Source organism: Tenrec ecaudatus, chromosome 1 (genome assembly GCF_050624435.1).
Source record: "Tenrec ecaudatus isolate mTenEca1 chromosome 1, mTenEca1.hap1, whole genome shotgun sequence".
NCBI classification, from domain to species: domain Eukaryota; kingdom Metazoa; phylum Chordata; class Mammalia; order Afrosoricida; family Tenrecidae; genus Tenrec; species Tenrec ecaudatus.
The window spans coordinates 262902367-262922269 of NC_134530.1; the positions used below are offsets into that span (position 1 = coordinate 262902367).

A 19903-nucleotide genomic window follows, 5' to 3' on the forward strand; every position below is an offset into this window, starting at 1 on the left:
AATATTAAAAAATATTTTCAGTAGGTTTATTCTATACTCACACCACAGCTGACCCAATATTTTAGATAACATAAAAAATATATGAACAACCACAAAGACAGTATTTGTTTGATTTTGTTTCCAACAGTAACAACACAGTTGGTAAAACGTTCAATAATTAAGAACTATCTTTTCAACTTCAATTGCAGAGGCTCAGGTTCAGCATGATGGCACGTTTCCATTCCTCTTTTGAGTTTATGAAGTACTTCATTTAGCCACTCTGGAAGAGTTTATTTTCTTGATGTCAACGGGATGCAGAATCAATGTGCCATTTTTGAATTTTCCAACCTTTCCAATACATCCACCTGACAAGATACTAGGTGCCAACTTCTTTTGGGATTTCCTACGTGTAAAGTGGGAGGAAGATACACAATCAAGCTTATGATGAAAAATCACAGGATCATTAATAAGGCCACCTCATTGTGAGCCCTACAAGTGCCCAGTCTCTTCCTTGGGCTCCCCTCCCTCTGCTCCTTATATATTTCCACAGGCCTCCTCTAGTCCTCAACACCCCAAAAGCCTTCTGTCCAGGGCCTTCTTGCTTTTTCTAATTTTGGAGTATTCTACCAGATCTTCCCAGGCCACTTCTTTCTCTTTACTCAGTTCCCAGCTCAGATGACACCTCCTTAGAGTGACACCCAAGGACATCCTCAATTCTTTTCTTTCACAATGCTCAACTTCAATTTTTCATAGTTCCTGCTACTATCCAACAGCATCTTATTTATTTGCATGTTCAAGTCTGCCGCCCTTCACTAAAATATAGGCTCCATAAGGATAGGACGCCTATCAGAATGATCATGGCAATAGCGCCAACTGAACACATTCATGTGCCTGGCACACAATAGGCACTCTCTAATAGATATATGTGGCCAGAAAAGATGGCCAACGTATGGAATGTACAAGTTCATTAGAAGTATGACAAGAGTCCACTTTGAAACACTCATTTAAAGTGACAGGAAAAGAACGAAAATAACCCGAGGAAAAGTTAAGAAACAAGCACCAAGCAATGAAGTCAAGAGTTCCATTATTCAAAAGTATGGTGTTCTACCTTACACAGTATGCAAATGAATAGGCAATATAGCCCGCGACTAGGTTGTTCAATTTGCAGGCTCTCCTAGGAGGGAATAGTTTTTCTGCTAAAGAATTAGGAAAATGGAGGGTTCCTAATTCTGTTCTGGGGTTAGCTGTTTGATCTTGGGTGATTATCAATCCTATATCCCCCCCTAAAGGGCTTAGTCTGGATAAAATGAGAAATAGTAAAAGGTTCTAACAGGCTGAAACACCAAAGAACTGCAAGGCATTCTTTTCAGAACATTAAGAAACGCATCCACATCACCCAATTCTAAAACCTGGTAGTGCTGCTCACCTGTCTTCCTGACCTTTCCTCTTCCTTTTCTTGAAAACATCTGTGTCCCGGGCCTGGTTTCATAATTTAAGTTAGTTAGATTTGTGGCCAAACGTCATGGTCATACCATTCTTTACTCTGAATACTTTTTTGTTTCTAGTGGGCATGTTAAACATAACAAACTTTCAAGAACGTGAAAGACCATTCCCAGAGAACACGGACAGTAACAATGTCAGCCCTCCCATGTTCACTCACAATAGGGGCGCATAACATCTAGTCTTTGGGTGGGTTTTCATAGCCCCTTGCGTACTATACACTACATAAAACACAAAAGATGACGAAGACAGGTAGAAGGTCAAAGTAGCTTTGATCTGTGCCATCACATTATTCAAAAAGGAGCTTGCTATTTTAAAGCCAGCTTTTTCTTTCAATATGCCTCATTACAGAAGTGTAGCCCATCAAAGAAATGGTGTGAATTTTGTCATTTGACGGAAGCATTACTGGGGTTGCTCAGTGAGATGGGCACATTGTGGTAAACTGTTCCTCTCAGCTCCAGTTTAGTGAAAAAGAGGGTATTCTATTTACCGTGTTCATTACTTCCTCCTTTGCTGCCTTTTGTTCCTTGATTTGCTCTTGCAAAATCTTGTAATTAACATAACTCTTTTTGGGAGGCTGAAGTGAAAGAAAAAGAACATGTATCACTTTTTCACTTTCCAGAAACTTCCCAATGTCTTACTCTGACTTGAGCACGGCTTGCCCCTTTCTGGCTGGCTGGCTGGCTAGTGATGGAAGGCAGCCCAGCCTCTCACCTTGGCACCCAGCATAATGGCCCGTTCCTGTTCCAGAAGCCTTTCTTTTCCTTTCCCATAACCTGTGATTCCAAACCTGTGCACTTCCAGACGAGCCTGTGGACACAAAACAGAAGTAGAGTCCAAAAATTCCACACAAGAAATACATCGCTAGGAATAATGCATTTTAACCAAGTGTTGTAGTATGAAACACTTTTATGTGTTTTCACAGCCTGCAATGACTACAATTAGTAATAATGCCGTGATGGTAGTTTAAGGAACACGCTATCATCTGACAGCTGTTTCGTCTCAGGTCTGATTGGAAAGCTGAAGCAAAGAAAGAGTCTTTTACAAATCAGTGAGAGAACTAATGGAGACTTGCGGGACTTCAGGATGCTCTATAAAACAAGCTATTTCCCAGAAAAGGCAATCATTTCCATTTAAAAGTGCACCTCCAAGTGGACCTTCTCAAACCTAGAAAGCATTCATCAGAGCAGTTTCAAACACAGTCCTGTTTGTGTGGGTTTTTTTTTCCTTAAGGAAAAATCAACAAAATCCGTCTTTAGTAGCTGAATTACTTGCTCGTGGTCACTTTTCTCGGGCACTTTAAAAAGCCTAGCCAAAATCGCAGAAAACAGACATTTCTGATTTTTAAAAAGACTTACCTTTGTATTGTTGGCAATGTAGTCCCACAGTCTTCAGAACCATCATTTTATAAATGGTTAGATAACATTCAGCCATGTGAACACAGTGCAATTACTTAACCATTTCCCCGTTAGATGCTTGAACATAGTGAATTCTTTTGGAATTAGGGGAGGAAAGGTGTCAAATTTCAAAGCGCATACATTTACCTTTTCTAAGTTAAATTCTGGCATGTCCACATCTTTCTCAAGGGCACTGGTTTTGGTCTGGAAAAAATAAGAAAGATCATCTGTGCTTCTAAAATCATTAAAGTACCATCTATTATCGAATGGGCAGACATGCTCGAAAGAGGCTTTGAAATTTATCCCACTGCTGGAAGACTCACCACAATACAAGTATGCTGCACAAAAGCCTACGTGAAGAGGCAACAGAAGAAAAAATGGAGATTTTTTTCAATTGTTTTATTGGCATGTGTATTTCATATCATACAATTGTTCACTCATATTGAGGATTTGTGTAATCATCACAATATCAGGATTTTTCTTCTCATGCTCATTGTAGTCCGCTCCCCATTTCCCCCATCCTCCTTTGTCATACCCCAATCCAGTTACTGCATCTATAGATCTACAGAACAAAAAAATTTTAAGGTCTCAAAGTTAAATAAAGGATTGGTCACAATTAAGAAAAAAGAAAGGTCATTAACTGTATCTCATGTACTACACACAGAAAACTGGTAGGGGAGGGGAGAAAGGATTAGAAAAAGACAAGCGGGCATAAAATGCTAACGTAGGAGGGGCTGGTGGTGTAGTGGATTATGAACTGGATTAGTAGTTTGAACCCACTAGCCACTCCATAGAAGAGTAACGTTTTCTGTACCCATAAAGATTCACAGCTTCGGGAACCCAAAGGAGCTGCTTTATGTAATATAGGGTCACTAAGTAACAGAAATGAGTTGTGACAGAATTTATGTCAACTTGAATTTGTATGAAATTTCAGGGGTAGAGTCCAATCTATCAATCAGGTCACAGTCTGATGCTGCTGCCTTGGGGAGGTGGCCTTTTTATGAGCAATACTGGGGATCCTTCCACTCTCTGCCACTGCACCCTCCCTCCTTGCTGGGACTGTTTGTCTTCCTCCAGGAGCAGCCTCAGGAAGGCCACCTGACTCTGAGAGCTGTCGGTGGCACACTACCATGTAACTTTGGATGCACAGGACCGCACTCACAGGCCTATGATCTTCTTGTATCTCGTGTCACCTTTTCTGTCATTCGCTTTTCTGGCATCAGACTCATAGACTTGAGTTGGACTGAGCTAGTATACTTTCTTTAAGTTACTTCTTGATAATAAAGTTCCTACTTACAAGGGGATACCCCCACACACAAAAGGTGTTTTTTTTTCAACCCTATACATTTAAATTTTTTTACAGAACAATCTTATAACCTTCAAAGTATTCTCCATTACACTTAATACATTTGTCAAATCTGCAATTCCATTCTTGGAAACACTTTTCAAACTCATCCGTTTGGATGGCTGACAGCATCTCCCTCGCTTTTCTCTTCACCTTTTAAAATTATTTTGTATCATTTTATTGAGGGCTCTTACATTGCTTAAATCAATCCAAACATCAATTGTATCAGGCATATTTGTACATCTGTTGTCTCTTCACCTCTTCTAAGTCAGTCATCAAATTGCTGTCCTTTCATGTCCCACTTCACAAAAAGTAGTCACATGAAGTGAGGTCAGGTGAGTCAGGTGTGTGGGACAAGAGAGGCTGGCTGTTTTGTGCCAAAACTGGCATAGCGAGATGGCTACGTGAGTAGGTGCATTATCGTGGTGGCAAAACCAGCCCCCGTTTGCCACAAATCAGGTCTTTTTTTTTTTGGTCACACTGTTATGTAATCTTTTTAGACCCTCTAAATAGAAAGCTTTATTAATAGTCTGACCTGGTGGAACAAACGCCAAAAGCACTATGAGTCAATGCTGTAACAGATGTTAAGAGGCCCCAATAAAATGATTTTCAAAACACATTACAAAGAAAAAAAATACACACATATATGTGACTCATACTATATATCGATCTATCCTCTGTGACTAATATTAGTCCATGTACTTGAACAGAAGCTTGAGATTTTAAGGAAACTACATTGGTGGTTCAGTGGTAGAATCCTCTTCTTCTGTAAGAGTAGCTTAGGTTTGATTCTTGGTCAATGTACCCCAAGCATAGTCACCCCAAGCATAGCAATGTACCCCAAGCATATACCCCAAGCATAGTGGAGGCTTGCAAGCTTCTATTAGACTGAACTGGTTTCTGTGGAACTTCTGGACTATTTTGTCCCATTGAGAATAGAGCTGAGTCAGGGATTGATTTGATGGCAATGAACAACAATGTTCTGTCAATGATTGTGGTAGCTACATAATTTCATGTCAATTTGAAGATATAAGAGTACAGGTGTTGAGTGTAGCCTGTCAATCAGGTCACAGCCTATAGTAACTACTTGTGGGAGTGACCTTCTCATAAGGGGAATTTTACCTCTCTTCTTCATGCAGCTGAGACCTGTCAGAGCCTTGTGATGCCTTCCACTGCCAGATCCACAGGACTCTGCACTCATCAGCCTGTGACATTCATGCATTCTGTCATCACATGTTGCCCCATGAGTCTGAAGAGGGATTTATGTGCTTGATTTGGACTGGGCTCGTATGTTTTCTTGATATCCAATTACTCCTTGATATAAAGCTCTTTCTCACACATATTTCTCTAGTCAATCCTGCCTAACCCTGATACTCCTAATTATTTAATCCAGCCTTTTCATTTATACAAACAGGACATGGGCTGTAAAACTAATTTCTAGAGATGGCACCTCTCTCCTCGGAAGAGGGCAAGGGAAGGGAGGCAGTCACTCCTGAACTGGTGACCAAGACAGGGCATCTATACCATTTCTGCTAAGCAGGATGTGGTAATGGTAAAGGGCTCTGCCCCACACAATGCCCAAAACATACCTTTGCATCAACCTAGTTTCTCCTTATACAAACTTTTGCTTCCTCATGAAATGTCTACTTAGAGTACTGTACTTACGTCAAACTAGCCAACCGAAAAACCCAAGGCCATCAATTAGATTCCCACTCAAGATGATTCCATGTGTTGCAAAGTAGAACTAAATCCAGTTTTCTTAACTGTAATCTTTAAGGAAACAGATAATCTACACCTTACTTCTGTGGCATCTTTGAGCACCAACTTTTTGGTTAGCAGTCAAGCACTTAACTGTTTGTAATATCTTAGAGACCTGAGATGTAAATTAGGGATCTTCTGTAATGTATTATAAATACTAACCTCTATGCTGGTAGTTATAATCCCATTTTGGAGGGAATTCTATTCTGAGTTCCACTTTATTAGAAGATGTTTCCTTGGTGTATGGTCTGCTGAATGACAAAACCAAACCTCCATCAAAGTCATTTCTCTGTGTTTAAGAGCCATCTCAGAAGCAGAGAGAGAGAATTCGGGGACCATTAAGGAAGGGCCACCAGTGGAGGATATTCAAGACCAGAGACCAGAATAACTGTGGTCCAGAGACCATGTAGCAGAGCAAAGGAGCCAGGCAGTGAGCAGATGCCAAAGCAAGAAGACCATGAGCTACGGCAGAGGAGAAGTGTTGAGACTAAGAGGATCCGAGCAATGGGGCTTACTTCTTGGCCTGAGGAGGCAAAGGCCAAAGGACACATGGCTGAGAGGCTGAGGCCTGAATAAAGACTTGGCTACTGGTTGAGGTGAGGTACTGCTTTGGACCATTGATTGCATTCTCATTGTTTACAGATCCTGACTTGTGGCAATCTCTTCTCTAATAAACCAACTTAACTTTATGGTCTGGACTTGTGTGCGGCCAGTGCAATGGATTATTGAACCCAGCAGAAGAGTGTTAGGGAAGGAATAGGCTGAAAGGAGGATGAAGCGTGAAGACATGTTTTGACTTTGGCCTTGGATTTGTCTGGAGTTGGATTTTGTAGCTAGAGGAGGTCATAAGGGGTCTGTTTACTCAAAACAAAAAAAACCCCAAACTCATGCCCATGGAGTCAATTCTGACTCATAGCAACCCCATAAAGCAGGGTAGAACTGCCACAGTAGGTTTCCAAGACTGTAATTCTTTATGGGAGAAGAAAGCCTCATCTCTCTCCTGAGGAACATTTGGTGGATTCAAACTGTTAAGCTCACATTTAGCAGCTCAACTCAGAACTACTAAGCCACTATGGCTCTTCTATTTACTCAGGACCTATACATTATAAATATAAAACATGTTTGTGTGTGATCTCACAGTACTGAATAGGATTCAAGTACACTTGCTATGATTGAACAGTTTACTACTTCACTGCCAGTGAGTCAATGCCAACTCATAGCAAACCTATAGGACAGGGTAGAACTGTAGCTGCAAGTTTCTGAAACTGCTAATGGTTTACAGAAGTCACAAAGAGCAGCTGGTGGTTTTGAACTGCTAACCTTGTGGATCGCAGTCCAATGTGTAACCACTATGCCACTGGAGTTTGCCCATAGAATTTAATATTGCAACTTAAGGCTTTAATTTTTTATTTTATTCAATCTTCTCAAAGATAGCATGCTATAGTTTATTGTGCCAGCCTGGCCGATAAACACATGTAGGATTAACTGAAGGGCAGAGGGATAAATGGCTTGCTTGTTCTGTGCCTCAGTTTAAAGGGGTACACTATCTGTGGGATGCCTAGCAATGTGGACTGTGTCGCTGTAAGTTGAGGTCCCTTTAAGCCCACACGATTGGAATGTTCATCTCTGAAGCTGGGGACTGACAGTTGATGACAGTTGGGGACCTGCCCTGCAGTTTGCTGCCTGGGTATATATAGCCCAGCTCTCTCTACAGAAGGGGACTAGTAACTGGCAGCTCTCAAAAACTTGAAGGACTGCTAGTGTCTCACTGCTTTATAACTTAACTGTTAATTTCTTGTATTATCTATCTGTCTATTATTTAACGGTTTATTTCTTGAATTATATATCTATCTTTATAAATATATTTATATATAATTACTAGCAATCTGGTTTGTCTCTCTAGAGAACCCTGTCCAATACATAGCATATAATCAAGATATGCTGATAGTACTGAAGACGTTAAACATGCACTGAAGGCATTACGAAAATATTACGAAAAAACAAGGTTTCAGGAATTGACGGAACACCAATTAAAATGTCTCAATGCACTGATGAAGTAACAGAAGTACTCACTCTTCCATGCCAAGAAATTTGGAAGATAGCCTCCTGGGACACAGCTAAGTGGTAAACTAACAGGAAGAAATCTTTATTTGTACCCACTCCAAAGAAAGGTTACCCCACAGAATGTAGAAATTATCTAATATTATCCTACTATGGCATGTAACTAAGATTTTTATGAAGATTATTTAACAATTACAGTAGTATATTGACAGGAAATTGCTATAAAGTCAAGCGTGATTCAAAAAATGATGTGGCATGAAGGATAGCATTGCTGCTATCAGATGGATCTTTGCTCAAGGTATAGAAAGTCAGAAAATTATTTGTTTTATTGATTATTCAAAGGCATTCAACTGTGTGGATCATAACTAACTATGGATAACATTAGGAAGAATGGGAAATCCAAAACACTTCATTGTGCTCCTGCAGAACTTGTACATGGATCAAGAAAGAGGCAGTCATTCAAAGAGAACAAGGGAAGACTGCATAGTTTAACATCAGAACAGATATGCATTAGGGTTGTATCCTTTCACCCTATGTATACAATCTATAAGCTGAGGAAATCAGAGAAGCTGGGTTATATGAAAGAGGATGTGGTATCAGGATTAGAGAAAGGCTCATTAAAAAGCTGAAGTATGAAGATAACACAACCTCAGTTACTAAAAAATGAGGACTTGAAGCACTTGCAGCCTTCAATGTGGATTATAATTAAAGGTAAAGAAACAAATTCTCAAAAAAGAAAATTCTCAAAACTGGACCAAGAGGCAGCATCATTCTAAATGGAGAAAAAAAAGATGAAAGTTGTCAAGGATTTGATTTTGCTTGGATCCACAATCAATGCTCATGGAAGCAGCAGTCAAGAAATCAAAGGCCACGTACACCTGCTGTACAAGGTCTCTTGAAATTGTAAGGAGCATGGAGGACACCTTGAGGACAAGGGTGTGCCTGATCCAAGCCATGGTATTTTCTTTTTCGTGTAATTTTTTAAATTATGGCAAAAATATACACAACAAAACATTCTCCAATTCAACAACTGCTACATATGCAATTTAGTGCCACTGATTATACTCTTTGTGTGGAAACCATTATTGATATCCCATTCCACCACCTCTATGGCACTTTCAATTGCTTCAGATGCATGTCAAAGTTGGACGTTAGAAAGACTAAAGAACGGATGTATTTGCATCATAGTGCTGGTGAAAATATTAAAGTACCATAGACTGCCAAAATAAACATATCTTGTCTTAAAAGAATTAAAGCCAGACTGTTCCTCAAAAGCGAGGATGGCAAGATTTCATGTACTTTAGACATGTTATCTGGAAAAGATTAGTCCCCGGAAAAGGGCATCAAGCTTGGTAAAGTAGAAGGGCAGTGAAGAGAACGATCCTTGATGAGATGGGACCGACAAAATGGTTGCAACAATGAGTGCAAACAGAACTGCGTGGATGGTGCAGAAGCAGGCAGTGTTTCATTCTGTGGCACCTAACCAGTATGCAGGACAAGGTCAATAAGTGGAGGACTTGAACAATGATAGTCTTATTAACTAGCCATCACTGCAGCCCTGTATCATTGCTACCATACTCCTAGGCATCAGTGAGCTGAAGTGGACTGGTCTTGACCATCGGGAATCAGGAAATCATCACTTAAGACACCAGGAATGACACAAGCAAGAGGCATGGCATGGCTCGTTGTCAAAAAGGATATTTCAAAATTGATCTTGAAATACAATGCTGTCTGTGATAGCACTATATCTGCCTTCAAGGAAACCCAATCAACAACAGATATGATTGGAAAAGTGGAGGGGCAGCAAAAAAGAGGAAGGTCCTCAACGAGACGGATTGACACAGCGGCTGTAAGGCATAGGAACAATTTTGAGGATGGTGCAGAGCCAGGCAGTGTTTCATTCTGTTGTGCATGGGATCAATGGCACCTAACCACATCTACCACCACCACACTCAAAACTGAGTTGTCACGAGCAAACATGCTAATGGGCATGGAGGAAGCGCTCAGGATACCTTGTTAGGATTTAGTCCTATCATTAGTGTGCCGTAGACACAATACATGCATTCTCCATCTACTGTTAAGCCGCTTTGCTCTCATTTGGCTTGTACTTCTCTTCACACAGTATCTTATTTCCCAACTGATTGACAAAATTAAATGTCTTCATTAAGACGAACACAAAAGATGTGTTCTGGGTACTTAAAAAAAAATCTACCTATGGAAAAAAATCTTACTTCCTAGTTGCTAAAAAGTAAAAAGTTTTACATTTATTTGAAGTTAGGATAGCTTTTCTAATCTACTTAGTGTGATAAAAATTAATACTACTTATGGAAAAAATGGCGTAGATCTTGATTTCAGGGATATGTTCAAACCCACAAAATCAAATTATACAGTGATGGTCGAACATGATCGATGAATGCAATTAATGTCAAGATAAAAAAATTTGAAATGGAAAATGTGATTACATATTGATCACCAAAAAATGCACAGACACATACAAAATTATATACAGAGATATTTGAAATACATGAAGTGTTTCCTTCTTTTTCTGAATATTTAAATAATTCTCTCCTTTCTTTACTCCCACCCAGTAACGGTAATGAATCTCTTGAGCTGGACAGTTCTGTCCGGCACATCAGATTTCTAGCAATATATATATATATTTTTTAACAATTTATTGGGGCTCATACAATTCTTTTCACACTTCATACATATACATACATCAATTGTATAAAGCATATCTGTACAGTCTTTGCCCTAATCATTTTTTTCTCTTTTCTTCTTTTACATTTTATTAGGGACCCATACAACTCTTATCACCATCCATACATATACATACATCAATTGTATAAAGCACATCCATACATTCCCTGCCCCAATCATTCTCAAGGCATTTGCTCTCCACTTAAGCCCCTTGCATCAGGTCCTCTTTTTTTTTTTTCCCCCTCCCTCCCGATTTCTAGCAATATTGATGATTTCACACATTCAAGGTTGACATCTATCTATCTGTTGATATGAAGTGGTCTAGTCCCTTATTTGATCTCTTACTAGGAGATCAGATTAGTTAGTATGGACTAACTTCTGTACCAATTCTTAGTTGTATGATCGTTAGCATGAGGTCGTGCTTCTTCTTCCATGTGGACTCAGCTGACTCCTCACGTAGATGGCTGTTTGTTTGAATACAAGTCTTTAAAACCCCAGATCCTAGACACTATTCTGACTGATAGGCACTGTCTGGTTTCTTCACCACACTTGGCTGTAGTACCCTCATTTTTTGATCATTTCATGAAAGTGAGTGTGTGGGAGGACCATGATATAAGAACTAATGTTTCTTAATACAATTCCCCTTGATCCGATTGAACAATTGAACTATTCAATGATACGACATATAAATTATATGCCAATGAAACTGTGGGGGGGCCAGAAAGGAGAGCTCAATTGGGGCTGTGTGTTAGGCATTAGAATGCTAGCCACAAAATCAATGGTTCAACTCTACCAGCAGCGTTGAGGGAAGATGAGACAATCTGCCCCATAAAGGCTTTCGCTCTAAGAAATCCTATGTAGGATTACTATGCTCCGCTGGTTTCCTATTGGCAGTTACTTGAAAAAATATACATGCTTAAAAAAAAAATCACTTTGGGAGACCCTTTTCACGAAGATGGCGCCAAAGGTGAAGAAGGAAGCTCCTGGCCCTCCCAAAACGGAAGCCAAAGCAAAGGCTTTAAAAGCCAAGAAGGCCATGCTGCAAGGCGCCCACAGACACAAAAGAAAGAAGATCCTCACGCCACCCACCTTCCGGCGGCCCAAGACCTTGAAACTAAGAAGGCAGCCCAAATACCCTCGGAAGAGCACCCCAGGAGAAATTAGCTGGACCATCATGCCATCATCAAGTTCCCCTTGACTACAGAGTCTGCCATGAAGAAGATCGAAGATAACAACACACTTGTGTTCATTGTGGATGTCAAAGCCAACAAACACCAGATCAAACAGGCTGTGAAGAAGCTCTATGACATTGACGTAGCCAAGGTCAACACCTTGATCAGGCCTGACGGGGAGAAGAAGGCATATGTTCGACTGGCTCCTGACTATGACGCTTTAGATGTTGCCAACAAAATTGGAATCATCTAAAGTGAGCCCAGCTGGCTAATGCTAAATATAAACTTTTTCAATTAAAAAAAAATCACTATGAGCCAGAATTCACTTAGTAGCAATGGATTTGATTTGGGCTTTAAGAAAACTCTGGGTTGTACAGTGGTGCATAGGGGAGCTGGCGGCACAGGGAGCCCAGGGTGGACGATACCTTCAGGACCAGGGGTGTGAGGGGCGAGGCTGGGAGAGTGGAGGGTGAGTGGGTTGGAAAGGGGGAACTGATTACAAGGATCCACATGTGACCTCCTCCCTGGGAGATGGACGGCAGGGAAGGGGGGGAAGGGAGACTCCGGATAGAGCAAGATATGACAAAATAACGATGTATAAATTACAAAGGGCACATGAGGGAGGGGGGAGCGGGGAGGGAAAAAGAAAGAGGACCTGATGCAAAGGGCTTAAGTGGAGAGCAAATGCTTTGAGAATGATTGGGGCGGGGAATGTATGGATGTGCTTTATACAATTGATGTATATATATGGATTGTGATAAGAGTTGTATGAGCCCCTAATAAAATGTAAAAAAAAAAAAGAAGAAGAAAACTCTGCATTTTAAAAACAGGAACGTGAATGAGTGTAAGAAGAAAATGAAGTCCAAGGCAGATGAACAAACCAAGACTGTTGCCAAAAGGAGCCCCGGTAGTCTAGTGGGCTATGAGTTGGACTTGGGCTGTTACTGTAAGGTCAGCAGCTTGCAGTTCAAAACCACCAGTTGCTCAGAGGGCGATGAGACTTTCTATTGCTGTAAAGCCTCAGAAATCCACAAGGGCAGTTCTCTCTCCTATACAGTTGCTATGCATTAGAATTGGAACAATGGCAGTGAGTTAGTTTTTTTCCAAACACAGCATTACATTAATTTAATTGCCCAAACAACATTACACTGTAAAAGAGAGTTTCTTAATGTTTTCCATGACAGAAAACAGTATTTATGTGGTACACCAGGGTGAACAACAAGGACCACTTTGGGGACTCTGGCTGCCTGATAGTCACAGGATCAGTTTCTTGATTGCCTGTGACACTTCCTTGTGGACCAGCATGTTGAAGCACACATAAAAGTTGGAAAGCTGACCTAGATTCTTAAATTGGTAGACAGGATTAGAGCATTTGTGAGTAATTAATACTCCAGTAAGAGATGCTTATGACTTAGATATGAAGTTTTAACATTTTAGAAAAGAGTATAGATGATTTTTAAGACCACAAAGGTGCCACACCTTTATAAACAACACAAGCCAAATTAACCCTGTAGGGGGTTCCCCAAAGATATGTCTGTGTCCCCTAATCCCTAACACTTACAAATAAGGTATTTTGGAAAAAATAGTTTTTGAGTGTAATTAAGGATCTTAAGATCACCCTAGATTTAGGGCAGGCTTTAAATCTACTTACTCAAACCCACCACACTCACTGCTATCAAGTTGATTCTAATTCACAGCAGCCCGTGACAGTTACATAATTTCCTATCAACTGAAGGGTTTGTCAACTTCATTGAAAGGGAGCCTGTCAATCGGGTCACAGCCAACGGTGTCTCTACGTGGGCATGGCCTTCTCCTAAGGATTCTGGAAATTCCTCCTCCTCCCTGGAAGCTGGATACATTTTCTCTGTTTGTATTCCTGTTGACAGGCCCCATACAGCCATGCTGATGACAGCCAAAGCCCTGGAGCTAAGAGGAGCCACGTGAAGACCTGCACCAGGGCGCAGATGCTTCCACAGCCACCCCTGGCCTGTGATCTTCCTGCATTCAGCATCATTGCATATATGGTGTGAGTCTGAAGAGGAATATATAGACTAGTAGCAGACATATGGGTTAAGAATGGACTTAGGGACTTGATCTAACTGGGCTGTTTTCTTAATATATAATTACTCTGATATAAAGCTCTTACACAAATGTGTGTCTCTGGATTTGTATCTTTAGTCTACCCAGAACAACACACCCTATATAGGTTCCAATAATCTAAATCTACATGAGTAGACAGTTTCATATTTATCTCAAGAAAAAGCTGGTGGGTTTAAATCGCCAACTCTGTAATAAGCAGTCCAACCTAACCCACTGTGCCACCAGGGATCCATAAATCCCATGACAGGTGTCTTTATAAAAGAGAGAGATTCGAGACTCAGATATACGTATGAAGACAAGGCAGAGATTAGAGTGGTGCAATCACAAGCCGAGGGACAGCTGCAACCACCAGAAATTGGAAGAAAGAAAGTGAAGCCTTGTTAGTGATTTCGAACTTCAGAGCTGTCAAACTGGGATATAACAAATTTCTGCTGTTATAAGCCACCCAGTTGGTGACAAATTTTAACAGCAACCACAGAAAATAAACACAAGCTTCCCTTCCTCTTTTAATAGACAAAATTCTATATGCCATGCAGAAATGGCTCCCTAGAATTAGGCAGTGAAACTGACAAAGACTTTATGATAGCCTGTGGAACAGAGACAGCTTAGATGGGGAACCACACCTCCCTATTACTTTGTGAAATCAAATTGTTTCCCCACCAGAATGTATGCACCACAAGGGTGAGGGCTTTGCATATTTTGTTTACTGCTCTATGAAGGGGTACTCACCCCCCAAAATGGGAAGGAAAGCTCCACCCAGTGGAGCTCCACACATTTTTCCCACATCAAGCAACTCGCCCTAAGTTAGAGGGCACCCAGTGGCATCACCTGGGAAGGTTCTCTTTGGTCACAGTGAATTTTTTCGTAAAAGCAGTTTCACTAGACCCTCATTTTGTGTGATGGCTGATTTGAGAAAACAGCGTGCAGCTGTGGAATTCTGTTTCCTGCTCGGGAAAAATGCCACAGAAACTGTTGTGGTGTTGAACACACCTTACAAGGACAGCGCTATGAGAAAAACTCAAGTGTACTAGTGTTTTTCTCATTTAAAAAATGGTGAAGTATTGATTGATGAGAAACCTTGTTTGTGATGTTAAGTTCCCTAACAGAAGAAAACGTCGACTCGTAGTGCATTTGGAGTTTGTTCCATCAGGTCAGACTGTTAAATCAAGCTTTCTATTTAGAGGTTCTGAAAAGACAGCATAACAACGTGCAACAAAAAAGGCCTGATTTGCGACAGACGGGGGACTGGTTTTGCCACCATGACAACGCACCTGCTCACAAAGCCATCTCAGTTTGCCAGTTTGGAGCAAAAACAGCCTGCCTCTATTGTCCCATGCCTCTGACTTACCTGACCTTCTCCGCGCCACTTTTTGTTTTCGCAAATTAAGTCAGACGTGAAAGGACAGAGATTTGCCGACTAACCGTAGAAGAGGTGAAGAAAAAAAACGAGGGAGGTGCTGTCAGTCAACCAAACAGATGAGTTTGAAAAATGTTTCCAAGAATGGAGTCGCAGATTTGACAAATGTATTAAGTGTAATGGAGAGTACTTTGAAGGTGATGTTTTGTAAAAAAAAATTTAAATACATTCCTTTGAAAACAACTTATGTGGTTTCTTTGCTTGTTTTTGGAGGGTCCTGATATGTTCGGTGTCTAAACCAGTGACGGGCAAACAGAGCACCAGAAATTGGGTTGCATGGCTGAATTTTACTGACACTACTCAAACCGGCCAATTAATGAAAAAGGGTTCAGTCAGAAGCCCAGGTTTATCAAATTGTACACATTTTCAAGGAAATGCTGTGTTCCTAACTAATGCTTGGCTGGTTGCTGGGAACAGAGCTTAAAATATCCTGTATTTTAAAAGTGTTTTTGCATGACGGAGGCCTCAAGCCACATTACATGGGTTTGCTCAGAGACTAAGTAGAAACACACTGGTTTATAGTTAACAGCTGCTTTCATTCTTGAGGTCTGGACCATTAGCAACAGGTCACTTCACGCAAGCACTCCGACCCTGTGTGACTGACCCACAATAAAACCGCTGGGCACCAGGCTCGTAAAGCATCCTTCGTTAACTTACTTTTTAGTTACTCACTTAGCTCACAATACTTTTGTATGAGTTGCCATCCTGGTTTGCGGGGCGTTAAGCACGTTACCTGTTCTTTTCCCCTTTGCTGATTTTCCTCTGTAGCCTTTTGCTGTAATGAACTGCAAAGGGGAGTACAAGTGCTGAGTCCTGTGAATCCTGCATCAAGTCCGAGAGCTTCACCGTGGTCATGAGGAATATAAACTTACTCATCTAACTTTCTAATACCAATGGTTTTAATGCACAGGGATACAAACCACTTCATTACCTGTGTGTTTTCATGTTGCTCAGGCTTCGGTTTTCTTTTTTGGGGCTTGCTGTAGAATTCTACCACTTCTACAAACTCTCTATTGTTCTTCAGGGGACAGGAAGGGACTGCAGCAAGGCCGTGTGGTTGTGAAGGGATATCTGTCGGAGTCCCAGCAGAAGAACAATGCAGCTCTTCTGTGAGTTCCTTGAAGAAGCTGGAAGCACTTTTCCTTTGGCCTCTTGCACGAGAATTAGGAAGAGGCGCTGGTTCTTCTGACACAACGACTGTGGTTCTCAAATCTCTCTTTTTGCTTTCCCTTTTCTCTTTTCCCTTTATCTGTTTTGTTTCATCTTCCCTCTCTCCTGTTTGTTCAAACACAAAAAGGAAAAAATTAAATCTTGGTTTTAGCTATATCCAATCTTAAACCACATGAATGCACCAAGTACCCACAAGTATAAAGAAATAAACTGCCTGTTCTCCTTGAATAGCACTACACATGCATAATAGACAGAATGTAAAGTACACCATGGTTCTTTCCTTGATAACAGCATTAGCACAATGGCTCTAGTCCCCACCATGGTCCTTGGGAACTGGTCATTTCAGCTGACTCATGCTTTGAACAAAACTGTCTGCCAGGGCATCCAGTTTCTTAAAAACAAACTAAACGACCACCACCACAATACAAACTTAGTGTTGATTCTGACTCATGAAGCTGAATTTTGTACAGCTGTCTAAATCCATAAATACATCCATTGTGTCAAGTATGTTTGTACATATGTTGCCATCATTTTCAAAAGATTTTTCTACTTGAGCCCTTGGTATCAGCTCATCTTTCTCCCTCCCTCATGAACCCTTGATAATTTCTAATTTTCCCATGTCTTACACTGACCTATGTCTTCCTTCACCCACTTTTCTATTGTTCATCCCCGTAGGAGGGTATTATATGCAGATCACTGTGATAGGTTCACCCTTTCTCCTCCCACCTTACCCAAGCCCTTCTGGCATCGTAACTGTCATTATTGGTCCTGAGGGGTTTATCTGTCCTCATTCCCTGTGTCTCCACCTCTTCTCTGTACACCGGTACATGCTCTGGTCTAGCCGGATTTGTAAGGGAGAATTGGGATCATGATAGTAGGGGAGATGGAAGCCTTAAAGAACTAGAAGAAAGTTGTATGCTTCATCAGTGCTATATTGCACCCTGGCTGGCTTCTCTCCTCCCTATGACCCTTCCGTAAGGGGGTGTCCAGTTGCCTACCAATGGGCCTTGGGTCTCCACTCCACACTCTCCCTCATTCATGATAGGATTTTTTGTTCTGGGTCCTTGATGCCTGATACCTAATCCCATCGACACCACATGATCACACAGACTGGTGTGCTTTCTTCCATGTGGACTCTCTTCTGAGTTAGATGGCCACTTGTTTATCTTCAAACCTTTAAGACCACAGACACTCTATCTCTTGACAGCTGGGCACCATCAGCTTTCTTCAAGACATTTGCTTATGCACTCATTTTGGAGACTGTAAATCTTATGGGAGCAGAAAGCCTCATTTTTCTCCCTCAAAGTGACTGGTGGTTTGAACCTTCTGGTAAGCAAGCAGCCCAGTGTTTAAGTCGGTATACCACCAGGGATCCTTAATGACAGCATAGAGAGTAGATAGGTACTAACAATATCCAATTTGTAGAATTCTTAAAATTAAATGTGTAAACACTGTGAGAAGCATGTGATACATTGGAAACTCTCAGTATTTTAAGCTATTATGTGTTTTGTTTAGGTGACCTTAGAATTTTGAGCACCTAAAATAAAAATAACTTTTAAAACATCGCATTATAAATTTAGGAAGGGTGTTCATGCCTTAAAGACAGTAATGTCTTTGGTACACACACAAAGAATTTGGGCTTTCTTATGGAAGTGCTTCTGAGCAGGTGGAACCATTTTCCTACTTAGAAGCAGGTGCTTTAGTAATCTTTAATAATGAGTGCTTTTATTGTCCTTTTCCTCATCAAAATAAAGCAGCCATTCTCAAGCTGTGGGTCACGACCCTTTTGGGGGTCGAACGACCCTTTCACAGGGTGGCCCGATTCATCACAGTAGCAAAATTACAGTTATGAAGTAGCAATGAAAATAATTTCATGGTTGGGGGTTGGGGGATTTGTTCACCACAACATGAGGAACTGCTTTAAAGGGTTGCGGCATTAGAACGGTTGAGAACCACTGCTGTAAAACAAAGTAGAATGAGTTGCAAAGTAGAATGTGGGATTCTGGACTGTAAATCTTTACAGGAACAGAAAGTCTCATCTTTCTCCCACAAAATGGTGGATTGGGCTTTGCAGTTCAACACAGCCCACTATACCACCGGGACTAGTCCTGAAAACCCTGGTTTTCCAGGTTTGTCCTGGGAAGGGTTACAGGCTTGATTCATAAGAATAACTCAACAGAGTCCATTGCAGAGGCAGGAAAAGGAGAATCTCAGGAGTGCTGTCACTAGAACATGGGTATAGATTGCACCAGGTGATAATGTCTGAGGAGGCGATTTTAAAATAACGATCTGTATTTCATTTTAAAAAACATCCCTGTAATTAGAACAAAAACATCTTTCCTAAGCCCAGTATATGTATCACTATACCTACAAGACTAAAACTCTTGGCTAATTTACATTTTAAACCTTTAGTTGTCATTATTACTCAATTGATGTGGTTGTTTTCTTTTCTTTTCTTAAGCAAAAGGGAAGAAATTTATTGGAGCCCATATTGGAAACCCTAGAGGGGCCCAGCATACCCTACTGTGTAGGCATGCCCAGGAAAGGGTCACACCATTCACTGGACCCCAATGTGCCCCAGGGACTCCCCTTGAGGTGAGCCCCAAAGCCCAGGGACTGGCTGGGGGTGGGGACGTGATGTGGTTGTTTTCTTTCCAGAGTACATGATCTTGTCAAATATTCTGGTGTTTTAGCTATAATACTGTGCTAACTAAAGTAGTTGTGTAAGTATATCAATGATTTTTAATAGAATGAAGTAAAAATTAAAGGAAAAGGAGGGGGGAAATTAAAGGCTTCGGCTAAGTCACTAATAATGTACCGCCTAATTCGAAGAAATTTACAATTTTATTATTACTGGTAAAATCCAAGAAATATTACATTTGGGCAATTTATAACTAACCCTTACAGTATTCTATAATTAAAACAGATGATTACAGAGTTACTTGGGATTCCATGTGGTCTGGTTCGGGATCGGTTGGTGGGAGGTGACGCCGCCCCAGGACCGGACTCAGGCCCGGGGCAGTCAGAACCACGTCAGTACAGTTGGTAAGCCCCCCTTCCCACCATTTGCGGGCGCACCGTTGACCCTCACTCCTCAGGTCTCCTGCCCACGTGGGCTCCCGAGGCCCGGGCTCACCGAAGTCGTAGAGGTTCAGCAGCAAAGTATCCAGAAGCGTCTCGGAGGCGGCAGGAGAACCAGACGCCAGCGGCTCCGCGTGCGCCATCGCGGAGCCTGTCCAGGGACCGCGCCGCGCCCGCTTCCGGGTTCCGGTGGATCTGCGCACGCGCGCGTGCGCGCCGGGTC

General features: G+C 41.3%; 1 protein-coding gene across 1 annotated transcript; it reads right to left on the reverse strand.

Annotated features, from left to right (window-relative positions):
- Positions 1-2: 2 nt before the first annotated feature.
- Positions 3-19858, reverse strand: FSAF1 (40S small subunit processome assembly factor 1). Its single transcript, XM_075531998.1, has 7 exons — positions 19736-19858; positions 16361-16704; positions 3024-3080; positions 2194-2289; positions 1970-2056; positions 1406-1458; positions 3-382 (listed from the first exon to the last, which is right to left on the reverse strand). The coding sequence occupies exons 1-7, from the start codon at positions 19821-19823 to the stop codon at positions 247-249; spliced, it is 861 nt and encodes a 286-aa protein (XP_075388113.1). The 5' UTR covers positions 19824-19858; the 3' UTR covers positions 3-246.
- Positions 19859-19903: the final 45 nt, after the last annotated feature.